Raw genomic sequence first — 15,680 nt, 5'->3', positions numbered from 1 at the left:
TCAAGGGGTATGGCACCCCTTGTTGCCCACTTGACAGAGATGACTACCAAGAAGCAGCTCAGGAAGGTGATCTGGACTGACGCCTGCCAGACCGCTTTTGATGCCCTGAAATCTGCCATGTGTATGGTGCCCTTGCTTAAGGCACCTGACTTCTCCAAAGAATCTGTTGTGCACACAGATGCTTCAAAGCATGGGGTGGGACCATTACTCTCAGGATTGAACGACGAGAGCTTGGACCAACCTGTAGCTTTCATCAGAAGGAGGCTACTTCCCAGGGAATTAAAAGAGAAGCTTTTGTTGTGGTCTAGGTGCAGAAGAAGCTAATACCCTACTTGTTTGGGACTCACTTCCGGGGTCAGACAGACCACAGGCTCCTCAGATGGTTGATGCAGATGAGGGGTGAGAATCCAAAACTATTGAGGTGATCCAGCTCCCTACAGTAAATTGAGTTTATGGTGGAACACCGCCTTGGTACACAACACGCCTATGCTGATGGCCTGTCCAGATTCTTCTGCCTTAGTGATGCGAACTCCCAAGAGGGTGGGTAGTTCTCCCCACTTTTCAGCTGGAGGGGACACGTGTTAGACCTGGCATGCTTGGTGTGGTTTCCCCTGACTGTTTACCTCTACCTCTGTATTTTTTATGCTGTACTGGATTTCGTTTTTGCTGACTTAGATGCTTTGGGCACTTTGCCACTGCTGATCAGTGTCAAAGAGCAAGTGCTCCCTGTGTAAATTATTATGAAGGTTCTCCCTGGTTGGCATAGTTGATTCACTAGTAGGTCCCTAGTAAAGTGTACTAAGTGTGCCAGGGCTGGTACATCTAATGCTACCAGTGGGCCTGCAGCATTGATTGTGCCACCCACATGAGTAGCCCTGAAAAGATGTCTCAGGCCTGCCGCTGCAGTGCCTGTGCGCAGTTTGTTAACTGCCATGTCTACCTGGGAAGTGCACCCACTTGCCAGGCCATAACCTTCCCTTTTCTTACATGTTAGTCGCCCCTAAGGTAGGCCTAAGGTACTCCTGTGGGCAGGGTGCAGTGTATGTGAAAGGTAGGACATGCCCTGGTGTGTGTGGCATGTCCCAATAGTGAAATACTGCCAATTTCGATTTCCACTATTGCAAGGCTATCTGTACCCATAGGATAGAATGGGGAGTTTGCTTATAACATTTTATAAACATAACTATCCCAGGGATCAAGGTGGGAAAATAAAGTTTGATATGCCTGAATTCAGAATGTAAAGATGCATCTTTTAGTGAGGGTGATTTTAACATTCTGTGTTTGAAAATACCACCTTTAAAAAGTAGGTGTTTTCTTGCCTAGCGAACCGGTGTGCCTCTGCTAAGATATGTAATGACTGTCTGGCTTTAGGGTGACAGGGACTGAGGAGGAGCAGTGGCTCCAGAGAGTCTGGATGAGTCAGGGCTGGGCTGATTATAACAGGGCTACATTTAGAGTAGGGGGAGAAGATTTCCTTTAACCTGAAAGGGGCTGCTCTCCATCTCCTGCCAGGAAGCTGCACCAGAAAGGACAGAACTGGTTTTGACTGGGCACAGGGTTCCCCTTCCACCAGAGAATGAAGGACTTTGCTGTATAAATATTGGGACCCAGATCCCAGAACTGTAGATCATCCCTGGAATTCAAGAAGACCCTTTGCCAAGGAGAAGAGCCGGAGAGACTGAAGATAAGTACTGCCCCTTTGTTGTGTGCTGTGTGGGGTTGGCCTGCAGTTGCTGTTTCTGCCAAGGAAAGGAGAAGGACTTTGCTGTGTGCTGTGTCCCCCGCTTGAAAGAGATCTCCAAGGGCCGGTGTGTGCTGGCCTCCTTTTCTAATGTCTCTGGGATACAAAGACTTCACCCCCAGCTCCCTGGAACTCTGCTGCTGTGAGTTCTGACCTGATAAGAGTGCCTGTTCCAGTTTTGGATCTTTGGAGGTTGTTGCTGGGGTTTGGGAGCTGGAAGAAAGAATAAACTTATAGAACGGCAAAAATCGACGCATTGCTCTTCTTGCAGCGGTGCTAGAAGAATTTCCACACATTGAAAACTGCCTGTCACTGCTGCCGTTCCGTTGCATCAAAACTGGTGCCGGTGAAGATATTTACTTTGGACCTTGGTTTGAATTCTTTTTACATTAAAAGAAAAAAAAGAATATTCTTACAAGAGGACTTGATTCTTTCAACTGGGGAAATAAATGTTTTTTGAAATAAAAAGTGGCAATCCTGCTACACACTGTTTGCCCAGTGCTGGGGCCTACAGCAAGCATGTCTTGGATGCATTAAGTGGTGTCAGTACGTGCAGCCCAAAGGGCCATGCGCGGCCCAACTGTAAATAAAATACATCCTTTGACACCCGAATGTTGTCAGTCCCTCTCCACAGACACTTCATGCAGAGTCCTGTCTCCATGCAGCACTGCCACAGTGTGGCCGTGGTCCCCACCAGTACCATTCCCTCTGCCTGTGGCAGGGCGCGCCCTAACACAAAGCAACATTTTGCCGGACCACTGCACAATCACGGACTTCTTGTTATTATGGACACACTGACAGTGTCATGCTCGATGACACAAACCCAGGTGCCACGGGGAGAAGTACTCTCTGGAGGAAGTTGTCAGAGTGTATTGGATGTTATGTGGTACCGAGGCCGCCGTTGCCGAGCTGAGTGATGACGGACCGTGGTGCTAATCATGTTCAGTAAACAGTATTTGTTTACAGTCTTTGTAAGTGATACAACTGAGACTGTGGGCAGCGCTAAGCAGGCTGAGAGTGGTAGTAGTGCTGTGTTCACAGCACTGTGCCAGCAGTGGTGGCTCACACTACTGATACAGCTGCTACTCCTACAAGGCTTGTGCCCCACATCGCCGGTGGTGTCAGGGTTGAAGGGGCGTCATTATCTTATCATTTTCCTCTTCCAATTCCTGCTCATTGGATAGTGTGATACTAATACGTACTTAAGGAGCATGACTAACAGTGTGATTTGTAAACCACGTGAGAATTAAACCTGCATTGTAAATGCATGCAGAATGGTTGCAAACCAGATCAAACTGTGCTTAAGTTATTTTGTGGGGAGGAACTATGAACGATTGGAAGTATAACTGCCCTGTGGGAAAAGGATTGGGCTGCTGTTCTTGCGAAACTTCCTATTGGCCTGACATGCTGTCCATCTGATCTCTGACTTTCCCTGAAACTGAGCTCTCCTGTATTTCCCTGCGCTTTAGTGGTTGGTGAAGTTGAGCAGACCAAGCCTTTCAGCTGAAGGGTTGAAAGACTCCGGCTATTGCACGCTGTGCTCTAGCATCCTTCTGGGCTCCCTTTGAGTCCACGTTCCTGATAATCTACGAACAAATCTTTGGTTTCTCTCTCTCTCGTTCACCAGGCACTATTTTGAGATGTATATTGCCCCAGACTTTGATGTATTGTGATTTACCTGTATTCAATTCATAACTAATATTAAATGAATCAAATTTATTTTTGTGCTTTGACCAATCTATTAGAAATAGATTGGTTTTCTTAGTTTAGAGCCATAGATATTTATGTGTATATAGGTTATTAGTAAGGCACTTCTTTATTCCAGGTCCTCATTAAGGAGTGGCCATACGTCTCTGATTATCCAAGTCCCTATAAGCTTGACTAAAAGATCCATCAGTGGACCCTTATAGTTTATGGTTGACGTAGAGTTTATATGGGGCAATCACAGAGATATCGAAGTTTGTGGTAGCAGAGTATGAGTATAAGGTGTGGTGGTAAAAACTTATAAACAGAGAAATTTCCCCTAGCTTCCCACACACCGCTTCATCAGGGGCGCTACAAATGTGTGACTAAGAATATTTGTGTGGTGATGTATACCACCACATAAGAATAATGTGTGGTATACTTGGCAGTGCTGTAGACACATGATTGAGTCAAATTCTCCCATTTCTCTGGAGTTTGGGGAGAGGGAAGGAGACAATAGTCCAGTTCGGGTATTGAGGTTACAAAAACATCCTTGAAGAGAGTGGTATAAGGTAGTTTATAAACTAATGTCAATTTGGTTTGGATCTTAAATTGGTTACAAATCATGTCAGAGGTGACACCCTGCTATTTCAATGGTTCTTATCCATGATATTTAGCTCTTTCCGTTGGCAAATGTATTTAGTACCAGATCACATTACATACCTTTAAAAAAGTAAAACTTTTTAAAATTCCAATTCTTGGTATTTAGTATGCTTAAAGATTCCATTCTACATAAATCATTCATTATACATACATATTCCCACAGGCCAATGACAAATATAGCAAGCCGACAATTGTACCAATATTCTCAAAATGTCCGACTTTATTTTTTTAGCACAGTTTCTTTTTTTAAACACCATTAACACATTTTTTCAAACATTCAAACAATCAAATTAAGTAAGCCATGCTGATGTTAAGTGCCCATGCAAATGCATTTTATCACACAATATTTTTGTCAACATTAGCTTACTGACAAATTGAGTTTCAGTACAGAACAAACCAGAAAAACAAACATTGGAAAGCAAAACAAAGCAACGCGTATAAGCATAGTTAGGATTGAAAAAACGTGCCATTAAAAATATACTAATAATTATTGTATTTACACAATTGATTTTCGACATGCACCATAGAAAGAATTAACAGCGTAGTAATGCAACAGGAGAAGCAATTAAAGTAATGAACAGTCTTAGAAAAAGCCAAGCAAAATCTATCTGCTTGAAGAGAAAGAGCAAAAGCGGCATTACAAAAAGCAGGCTGTTCAGTCCAGCCGGAAGTCCTCTCATCCCGGAAGATGCGTGCAGCAGATTAGTGTCGAGCAAGCCACACCAGGTTCATGCGCGTTGACCTCTTACCAAAACCTTGATTATCAGCAGCTTTCTGGGCGCCGTCAGTGTCGCTTTTGTTTCTGGCAGTTTTCCGTAGCTGAAATCCTTTCCTTATATCCGAAAGCAAGGCGTCGATTATGCACTCCTCTTCAACTTTCACCACACCTTTATGAACTAGTAAAAACAGACATGGAACGGATTATTCTGAAGCAACACGAACACAGCAGGTCAAACATCTTTCCACCACTTGCAGTGGCATTGATATCTAAGCGACTGAAAAGTACACATTCACACTCTCCCTTGTAAATGTGATGAATTCTCCCCACAGGACACCATGCACTTTATTATGTTTTGCGGTTTATATTCGGACTCTAGGAAAAAATATCTGGTACCAATTTTAATAGAAGCCGGCTTTGTTCAAGTCAGGCCGGCTCTAGTTTACCTACAGTCCTTGGGCAGTACCCCCATCATATTTGGTGTGGCTAGTTTTTTAGTGGCGGCTTATAGAACCAAAACAAAAATGGTGACATCGAGGGGCTTTGTATAGTTTTATAGAGTCACCACTTAAACACTGGCCTGTATTGCATCTGTGTCCTATTACTGTATACAACGTTTTTGCCCGGATTTTGTAAATTTATGAAACATGTGATCTTATATTTGTATATAAATGTTTTATGTCTTTTATGATTTTTAACAAATCGAATAAAGTGTATTTGACTGACTGACTGACTGACTGACATTCACACTCAATGATTTGTTATTTAAAACATCAATAAATATTCATCATGGATTAATAAACCAAGGTTCATCTGGCATAAGACCAGTCATTACATACAATTTTTAATTTACAATGATGGTGAAGCTTGTTTTGTGAGCAGAGGTGTATCTGCTCAGAGACATTGTAACTGCAGAAATCTAACTAAACCTGCCTTGAACTGAAGCCATTGGAATAAATACCCGATTTCAAATCTGGGAGGGAGAAGTGAGGCGCAGCGGCCAGTGCGACTCATTCCGGAACACGGGGCTTATGGTTCGATCCCCGGTGTCAGCCTGGGCAACAGCTTCCTTAATCTCCCTGATGGCCCCCAGCCCCTTGAAACCTTAAGGGGTGATATGTTTGTGCTTTACAAATATGGATTATTATGTTTATCACTGCTCTTAAGTCACAGCAATTATTTTTCACAGCTGCGTCATCTTAAAGGGGAGCATTGACTCCCTGGTCTTTCCTCAGTGCAGACGTGAAGCAGGGGAGTACTCAATGATAGTTTGCTGCTTTACCCACTGATTTTCACCCATCTTGGGTCTCCACAGATTTATTGGGGGTGGTCGAAAGCTATTGGTGTTAGGACACCATCAGGTGGTATCTCCCCCGTCAGCCATGGGTATCTCCAGAACCCACTGCCAATAGGAAAGTCCGAGGCCATGTCGTTTTGGCTTTCTGAGAGCTAGGTGGCAAGGTAAGGCACGGAGAGTGTGTGGCTTATTGCAGGACAACAATTATTCCTTTTTAATACAACTGCTGGGGAGTGGTGGAATGAAGGGAGGACAGTGGAGTGGGATAGGGGGAAACAAGGGTTTATATTTGAATGGCAGGTGAGGGGCAAATTCATGTGTTGGAGAAAGTACAGGCGATAGGTAGCTGAAGCTGCTGCTTTACATGTTTCTGACAAATACCTCCCTCCCTCCGGGCCTTGAGGGGAGTCGTGACAGCACCTATGGTTATGGGTGCAGCCAGAAACTTCACCCACTCTAGGGGGCTGCATAGTGAGCAGGCAATAACACTGACAATGTGGATACTGTAGAAAGGGCAGCATATTTGGATGTGCACCCTGTCTTGTCTTTGGAGAGGACCAGAGCCTCCCTCCCCCCCACCCCCCAGAATCTGACTGCATTCCCCAAGGGCATTCTGGGAGGCACATATCCCATCTTCGATCCTGTGGAGTGTGACCTTCTTTTTTTAAGACCGTTTTGCTCATAACACCAGCCATTGCACAGGCCTAAGTACACCCTCATTTACTTGGGAAATTGATTAACATTATTCACAATTTAATCAATGGTCATTACGCAGGAATCTATTACTTATTTTATGTTAGAAGTCCTCACATACTACATGTTTTAAACACAGTAGTCCCTAAACAAGGACGATGAACTTAAAAGATAAATATAGAACCAGTGTCAAAACTATATTTGAAGCTGTCCAGCCGGACAGAAATGTTTTAATTAGTAAAACTGAGACGAAAACAATAAAGTGGCACACAAGCCGGCATCCTACTAAGCATACATTCAGTATATACAGAAATACAGAAAAAGCAAACAGTAAGGCTCATGCAGAGCGACTTGCTTGTCCATTCAATACATTCAATTAGCACAAGCAAACATGTGATGGGACATCGTTACACATGAGTAATATTGGCTAGGAAAGCGTTTACGGTGTACATATAGTAGACAACATTTCGATCCCTTTTAATTACATACTACATGTATCCACTGTGCGTCTCATGTCCGACTGGATGATAAAGCAATGCATTTGTCAACAAGTCACACTACTCTTGGGGCGTCCTGGGGTTTATGGATGCACACATGCTTACAGAGCTGACAAACCATGGCCTCTCTACTGGATCATGATGGAAAAAAACATTACTTACAAATTAGTTATTTGTTGGGACCAGCATCTCAGCAGCTCACTCAGCACTCACGACACTCAGCACGACACTCAGCAGCTGCCAGAGCATGTTGTGCCCTGAATCTACATTCTACAAGTGAAACGGTCATAACATATGCATGCTAATCTCTTACATTTAGCTAAGCTTACGTAGGGAGAGGGAAGGCAAGAAGAAATCAATGAGAAGGTATTCATTGCAAATGCCTGCGTGCCAAACAGGCACCCCATCATTCTTTTCCTTCTGCACCTTGTGTCTTTGACAGTCAGTTTAGGGAAAAGGAGAGGATCAACTGGAGTGGTGATTATGAAGCATAAAATATGGAAAAATCTGTCTCAACATAGGGAGGTTTTTTACATTAAGGGGCACATTAGGATGGCGGTGGACATTATCCGCCTTCCATCCTGGTGCAAAAAGGGACCGCCGGGTGTCCCGTGGGGGTCATTAGGATGCGCCCGCCACATTGGCGGGCGCTTCCCAAATTTTTAACATTGCGACGGGCGGTTCTGAAAGCACCGCCCGCCGCAATGCTAAAAATGCATGTCATGCATTTCAATGCACAAAGTGATAGGCACCGCGAGGTGCCGGCCACGTTGTATATTGAAATGCAGGGGGGTACCATAAGTACCCCCTATGTGCTACCCCCACCCCCAGAATCCCAGGGGGCCCACAACGGGCCCCCGCAAGAGATACCTGCATTCCTTTCGGAAAGGCATGTGTCCGCCCCATCATAATATGAACGGCGGTGTCTAGCAGACACCGCCACCATATTAAACTCTTTTCCACCCGGTCGACTTGTCGACCGAGTAGAAAAGCGGCAGACAGTCTTTCTGTCCGCCGTGGTCCCCCCGCCATAGTAATATGGCGGCGGGAAATGGGTGGCGGACGGGATGAATGTCTGGTGGATCGCCATGCGGGTGGTGGCGATCTGCCCGACATCCTAATGGGGCCCTAAGGCTTCAAGTGTCACAGGACATTTTTCTATTGTTTCTGATATCACTTGTACCCCTTAGTGGGAAAGTACGCTGCTGTTGATACCTACCCCTTTCAGACTACATGTTCAAAGGGTACACTGGCAATTATTTCCTTGTTCTAGGGTTTTCCTATTGTATGTGGCACTTACTACCTCGTGCCAATGTGTGAATTAGCAGAAACGTGCAACCTGGATAGGAGATGTGCTTCCTTTACCAATAGGTGCTAATCTGTTACACTAATGACAAAATGTAAAAAGAACATATATGGTGCAGACACAGAGTGTGTCAATCTTCATGTTTTAGAGTACTTGGCTTTTCATGTGCCTCTAGCTGTGTGTACGAGAGGACATTGACCTCCTACCCACTATTTGTTGAATCTCTTATTCCAGGTCCTATGAATATCATCTGCAACAGCCTCAACCACATTCAGCAAAAATCACCAACTGCCACCAGCATTATGAACAACCATCATGTACATCTAGTCCCAGAATGATGCCAGAACTGGAGCATAGCGTCAGTAATCAGCCAGTGCTGTGCTCGCTGCCAAATACAGAACAAAATGGAAGGGGTACAATCCAAATATAGATACAACTTACCTGGCTTTCCATCTTTTCCCTTTGGCCTTTTAGCCTCCTCCTCTGCAGCCTGCTTCTTCCTCCTCTCTGCCTTCTCAGCTTGATCCCTCCTGTCTTTGTTGTCCTACAATGAAATGTAGTAGTTGGCAGTTAGATATATTAGGAAGTTCAAATAGAAAGGCCAAATGCAAATGCCAAAAGCACTGGAATTCTTTAACTGAGGTGTGGACTAAAAGTATAATCATGAGTAAATTGGTAAAGTATTTTGTTTTAGAAGAAAATCATGATCTCACATATTAGGATTCGTTATTTAAAAGCTAGAAGTCAGTACCAATCAGATTTGTTCTTCATGATAAAAGCCAGCCTGTGTTCCATTCAAGTGGAACCGTTTTGTAGTTAACTTTGCTTGCTTCCAAGAACACACAAACTGCTTATTTGCTGAACAGAATCCTATGTACAAAGTTGAAAGACTGTCTTATGTCCTAGGCAAAAGGGAAAAATGGTTCTTGAAGATAATAGTCATAACTTGCTGTATTGACTGGAGGTTTTCTAGCCAAGTGGCACAGATAGAGTCTACTGGATCTGTTGGTGTATGACATCTGCTTTCTTATCATTTAATAAATAAACAAGAAAATGGCCAAAATCAGTCATGTTTTGATTAAGTCACTAATAGGCAGTTATTTTGCTAGTTACTGTTAACAAACCATCTACAGAAAGCTTGGTTTTTATTGGAATATTCCTTAAGAGAAAGGGCAGTATCCGAGCATCAGAATGCAAGCTAATTACAAGGGACTCAATAATGACAAGGAATAGTGCAAGCGACAAAGGCTACATTTAGTGTGCGTCTCTCTGATTATGAAACGGTTTACTTAACTTCTCATCTATGACAATTCTATCATAAGGATCTTTATAGAAATCAAGATTAGCATTATCATTTAATTGTTTTAGAACTAAACAGTGTAACATACATGGAAGGAATTCCCATTGCACAAAATCAAATGCTTCTTCGCCATCTCCTAATACTCCTAACAGAGAATGGGAGTAGAAAATGGATTTATCAATACAGCAAATGAAAGCATATTTTGCTCCAATTGGCAATCGTCCAGATATAATGTTTCCCAAAAATAGCTTGTTTGGGATTAGCTATTACTCTAGGCAGGATCTTACTAATGTAATTCAGCAGAGATATACACACTGAGGCAGGGAGGACTGTGCCGGAGCTTCCCCATATTGACACTGTAATGTGATGTTTGCGGCTTGAATATCCATGGGACAGAGCTTTTTGGGAGATAGAAATAGACAGCCGGGAGAAAAGCTGCACATGATATTGACATAAAGTCCCTAAGTTCTGACTCCATTCCAGTTAGGCCCTCTGATCCATTTCAGATTGCAACCCTTCCGAATTCTGTCAAATCGGCTGTAAACAATAATACCACAAATGTTGTCCACCCTTATTCGTTGAACTGAGAAGAGGACAGAGAGTGTCAAGGTGGTCAAATAAGGACCTAGATAGCACACCTGCTGAGAACCTGGTTGGAACAAGTGTTCCTTTATCAATGTCAAGGCCATCAAGAAACATCCCTTGATAATTCATCAGAGAGGTGTAGTTCAAATTAACGTCACCTCGCTTCTCATTTTCTTGAAGATATGTCTAGGACCCCTTCTCTGGCACCTATAACCTATACCCAAAGTACCTAATATTATGTCAGAGGTTTTTATCACTGATTACTTTTCTGTATTTAAGGCCTACCATTTCACCCCTTAGGGCGAGAGGTCCTTCATCCCAGATGATCATGCATGTTACCATCCAAAGACTATCATGATTACTGCCTGCAATTAGAGAAACGGATGAACCAGGCCTGAAGCTTATCAGAGCATAGTCCCCAAGGTGAGCTGCTACCGCAACATATGTTTTTCTTTCGCAGAGAACACTTCCTCCCCGGCTCTTCTGATAATGACAGCTTGTGCTGTCAACAAGGTATGCAGTGCACTGCTTCCCCTCAAGACACTGTAGTTCGCAAGTTGCTCCTCTTTAAACTCTCTTAGGGTAGTGCATAAAAATAGGTTTGGGGTTTTAGATGACATTTTAACCTTGTTAGGAATGTTAATTTTATTCTCGTTTGCAATGTTACTTCTTGCTTTTTTAGGATATCTTGTGTGAACGTTTTAGATTTACTTATTAACAGGTTCACACTGTTGTAATACATACTTTTAGTTAAAAGTGCCTGTTCCTCCTATTATGTGTGTATGTGAAGCACTGAAGAAGGACACAGCTTTACTGTTACTACAATGCCATCCGATTCCCTTTAGGGAATTTGTGGTAACCCAAATGCAAACAATTTCACATATGCTGGGTTACTGAATTAGTAAGTTATTTCTCGTATCTAACAAGGCAAATGAAATAGATATGTTGATCTTGATTTATATTTTTGATAAATGCTTTTCAGTATCTTATCTGATAATTATATTATAATGTGTAGAATATTAGAACAAAGATAGACCATGTGCTTATTAGTTAATAATAGGCAGCATTATAGCAGTATGCTTTACTGTAATGATTCGGCCTACAATAATTTACTGCATAATAAACAGCTATCATTTAAAAAATGTAACAAATCTAGCTATATATTCAGTTCATAGAATATTCTTATCGAATAAACTAAACATCTATGAAACAGACTGTTTTCAAGAAACCTCATCTATGTTATAGGCACCCAGTGACAGATTAGATAGAATTTTGGCATTGGCCACCTTACTGCATTTGCAATAATAGCATCTAGTATGTGTGATGAAGAAAATAGCAAGGCATGATGCAGAAAAAAACATTTTTCATGCATCAGTGCAACCTTTTAAACATTAACAATTAAAAAATATTCTACATTTAGAATCTCTTGGAAGCTATTTAGAATATCTGTGATATGTTATCCTCTCCAGCTCAGATCAGAATCTGCGACCATATCCTCCTTTATAAGAGGTTTCTATTGTTCCAGTGGATTAAGGAGGGACCAGTGACCTTTAAATACAAACCTTCTGCGCTTTAAGGAAGAGGTCCCTAAATGTTTTTATTGTGGAAAATGTATCTTCCAAGGACAAACGGTTTACATCTTCACAGAGGTATACTGCAAGGTTTGCTTTCTTCTTTTCAATACTTTCCAGCTCTTCCTCTAGCGATCTCAATGAATCAACACAGTCCTGAAATTAAAAAGTAATATTAGTGTCTTATGTGTACATTCACACTGCATAATTATTTCAATTGTATTTAATAGACAACTCAGAAGTTGTATGAGTTACAAAGCCATTACAATTTGAAAATGGAGATCCCTTTTACACTCAAATGTTATGGTTACACAACATTATGAAACCTACGTATTACCATCCCAAAGGTGCAGAAACACAATTTTGTCAAAATGTAAACATGTTGCCATCACTGTAGTAAAAGTTAATTTGTAATATCTGACATACCCAACCTCAATGAGCTGAAAAGAAAAAGAGTTTTGGAATGCTCAATCAGTGAAAAAATTGGTTTTGCCATTAGACAACTGTGCTACTGAATAGTGGTAGGCATATTTGAAACAAACCTGAATAAATCTAGCTTGATAGGCTTAGTATTTATAGCATAGCTTAGAGCGGCCCCAGGCTGTATTTGTGATATAGCCCCCCCCCTTCTGACTAGTCCTGTTATTTCAATGAGTATCACTGCTCATGCAACAATGTAAGACTATATTGGGGATAGCAAAATAATAAGTCATATTATAAAGCTGTTTAGCCTGCAGCAGAGAGCTATACCAGGTGTTAGAGGCCCTGAACTAGAGTTATATGCTCGAGCCGAAGGTGAGGGATATAACGATGGAGCAGGCCTTTAACAACCAGTATAGCTCAAGGCTATTAGAACATTCCACCCACTGAGGGTAACATATTCTGAATTAAAAAGCCAAAAACAGAGAGACAAACATTGGAAAGTTGGAGCAGAAGGTATATACCAGCCATTATAAGCATGGAGCTACTCCATTGTCATCAATGGATTGCTAAGCATTCCAGTGTTTTAATGCAGAGTGTTCTTGTCTAAATAGCCACACTCTTTAGGATGTGTTTAACTGACCATTTTGCAGATCAATACCTTCATGGTTCCATCTACGCCATGTTTTTTTTCCTTTATTGGGATGCCCGGTGTGAAGAACAGAATGTTGGAACAATGCATAACGCGAACAATTTATTGGTGGGTTATTTCACAAAATCATGAAAAAATATGCATGCAATTATTTTTCCACATTAATGCCTTCAGTTTCAATCTTCACTTCCAAGCTTTAGTGTACTATATTTCCAACATGTTCAGGAAATGAGATGACACTCCGCCAAGATGTGTTGTCCTATACAATTGAAACAATGAAGATTACAGCTCTTGCCATATATCTTCTGCAAGGCTGGAGTGGCCATGCATTTCCCTTAGAGGATGGAAGAATGGGTGGCGTTTTTTTTATTGGGGGCTGGTTTTGTAACAGTGCAGCAGATTTAAAAGCACTGCAAAGTTCCATGTATATCCAGCAGTATTTGGGCAAAAATATTAGTGCCTAGATAACTACAGTGGTTAATGTACCTGCTGGAGAGAGATGGGAGTTTTGTCTAGAAGCAGCTTTGGCTCATCTAGGGTAGTGCAGAAGGTTGATATGCCTGCTGCAAAGATTGTGTACCATGCATATCAAACAACAATATGTTATGTGCATAGCTCAGTGGGTTACTACTTTTGTAACAGAGATTGTTTTGTTACTGTGATGTTCATAAATTACAATCATAATCTAGCACAGAGAATTATAAACTGCCATCAAAGGGATGCATGTAAGCTGCATGGTACAGGTTAGTAAGATATGTTTTTGTCTTTCATTAGCCGGATGTTGGTAAAACACATTTGTTTGGATATAAATAAATTCTTATTATTAAAGTCAACACTAACCACTATGTTATGTTCTGAATGCTGGGTTTGTGCTTCTCCAGACCAAGCAAAAAAATGCCTACCAATTTGGATGGCATGTCAATTCCCTACACCTTGTTGTCCCTTTACCTAGTGTAACTTTTTTTATGCGCTGATTTACACATGTATGATTCATGGTCTCTGCATGTGTGTGATGTAAAGTGCTCCAACACCCTACACTGGTATATGAGGTGCTATGGAGAGATATGAGGCACTGTTGGAGGGTGAACTTTAGGGAATCATTGAAGACCCCCAGCAAATATTGTTGCATCCTGGGGCACAGAAAGGTCATTATTTACTATGCTTTAAAAGCAAATACAATTAAATAAAGATTAACAAATGTGTTGTAAAATGCACCCCCAAAATGTTCATGGCGGGAATACCCCCTCCCCGCCCACAACCCCAAGATCCCCCTCTGTAGTGGTCAGGCTTGCTCGCTGCACTCGCTATGTACCGTACGAGCTGCTCTGACAAAATTTGTCAGGGCTGCTTTGAGTTCCCAGTCCGGCCCAAATCATCTGGTCCAGTATGGCACGTCCAGGAGTAATGGCAATTGAGAAGGTGTAAATAAAAACAAAATCCCAACAAGTGATTGAAAAATATTTGATTGGTGTTATGGTTGCTGTAGCTAAGCAACAGACCAACATCATACTGAATAACGAACTCTCTTAAAACAACCCCAACTGAAGGCACACTATGACAATTGCAGAGACAGAAATAAAATGTCGGTTAGATGTATGAACCCTTACACAGGTCCAGTTGCATGAATGTGGTTATCAACAAAAGAGTTGTTAGCCTGACGGCTAGTCATTCCCAACCGTAGGATCTTGACTCAAAAGAGTGAAGATGCCAAAAAGACCTCTGTGCCTAGACAGATATCCCAGCACTACAATATGCAATGGAATTACATACAGTAATTAAACTTACAGACATTATCAGGCCTACAACGAATATCAAAAAAAGATAACATGGGACTTGTTGACAAGAGAGACGTTCTTCAATATTAGAAAAGTACTTGCCTGAATTGGTTTCTCATACTGCTCTTTTACGTCTTGTGTTGCGGGGGAGGACATTTTGTTCTGAATTTCCCTCAACTTTTTCAAGTTGGCTGTGGTTTCGGAGTACAGATTTTCTATGTTAATTCTGAAAGTTTAACAAGCAATGAAAAAGGTAAAAAGACTGAAACATGAAAGTCATATAAATTCTGACTAAATCATTATCCATCTCGTTTCACAAGTGGGGATCTGAATTATTCAGGACCATGCTTAATACTGAAATTACAACCGGAGTAACATTTGTGATAGGAGGAAAACTGAACCTCTCAATTTGCTTCTTAATTGCTTCAAAGTATCGAAATCGAATGACACCAGCTGTATTGGTCCCATGCTTGACCAGGAAAGGAAAATTGGTTGGTACCAGACCCATGATGCACAATGACTCCAAGCCATTCTAAAAAGCACGAGAAAGCTACAATGCATATACATAGTCGTAAATAAATAGCCAAATTATGAATTTTACAGAATATTTTTCTTATATGGGCTAGAAAGTAATTTGTTTTTAGTGTTATTCTGTAGAGTAACTGAAATAATTCCATAATTCAGTGGTAATGCATCAAGGTGTATGCTTGCCAAGCAGCATTACATAATTTGCCTAAAAGGGAAATAATAGTCCATTGTGCCAACCAGGTTTATCTCAG

The 15,680-nt window shown here is 41.7% G+C and overlaps 1 protein-coding gene across 2 annotated transcripts in view; it reads right to left on the bottom strand.

Annotated features, from left to right (window-relative positions):
- The window catches only part of LOC144781426 (inverted formin-2-like), a 363,383-nt gene that overhangs the window by 44,117 nt on the left and 303,586 nt on the right, over positions 1-15,680 (bottom strand). For both annotated transcript variants that reach the window (XM_078660278.1, XM_078660277.1), the window contains exons 17-20: positions 15,004-15,127; positions 12,046-12,210; positions 9,040-9,142; positions 4,837-4,983 (exon numbers count right to left, since the gene is read on the bottom strand). In XM_078660278.1, the coding sequence (XP_078516404.1) occupies positions 4,837-4,983; positions 9,040-9,142; positions 12,046-12,210; positions 15,004-15,127 (539 nt within the window). The remainder of the gene's footprint in view (positions 1-4,836; positions 4,984-9,039; positions 9,143-12,045; positions 12,211-15,003; positions 15,128-15,680) is intronic.

Source organism: Lissotriton helveticus, chromosome 9, assembly GCF_964261635.1.
Source record: "Lissotriton helveticus chromosome 9, aLisHel1.1, whole genome shotgun sequence".
In the NCBI taxonomy this organism is placed as follows: domain Eukaryota; kingdom Metazoa; phylum Chordata; class Amphibia; order Caudata; family Salamandridae; genus Lissotriton; species Lissotriton helveticus.
The sequence above is the reverse complement of the archived record's forward strand: the minus strand, read 5'-3'. Positions and strand labels throughout refer to the sequence as shown.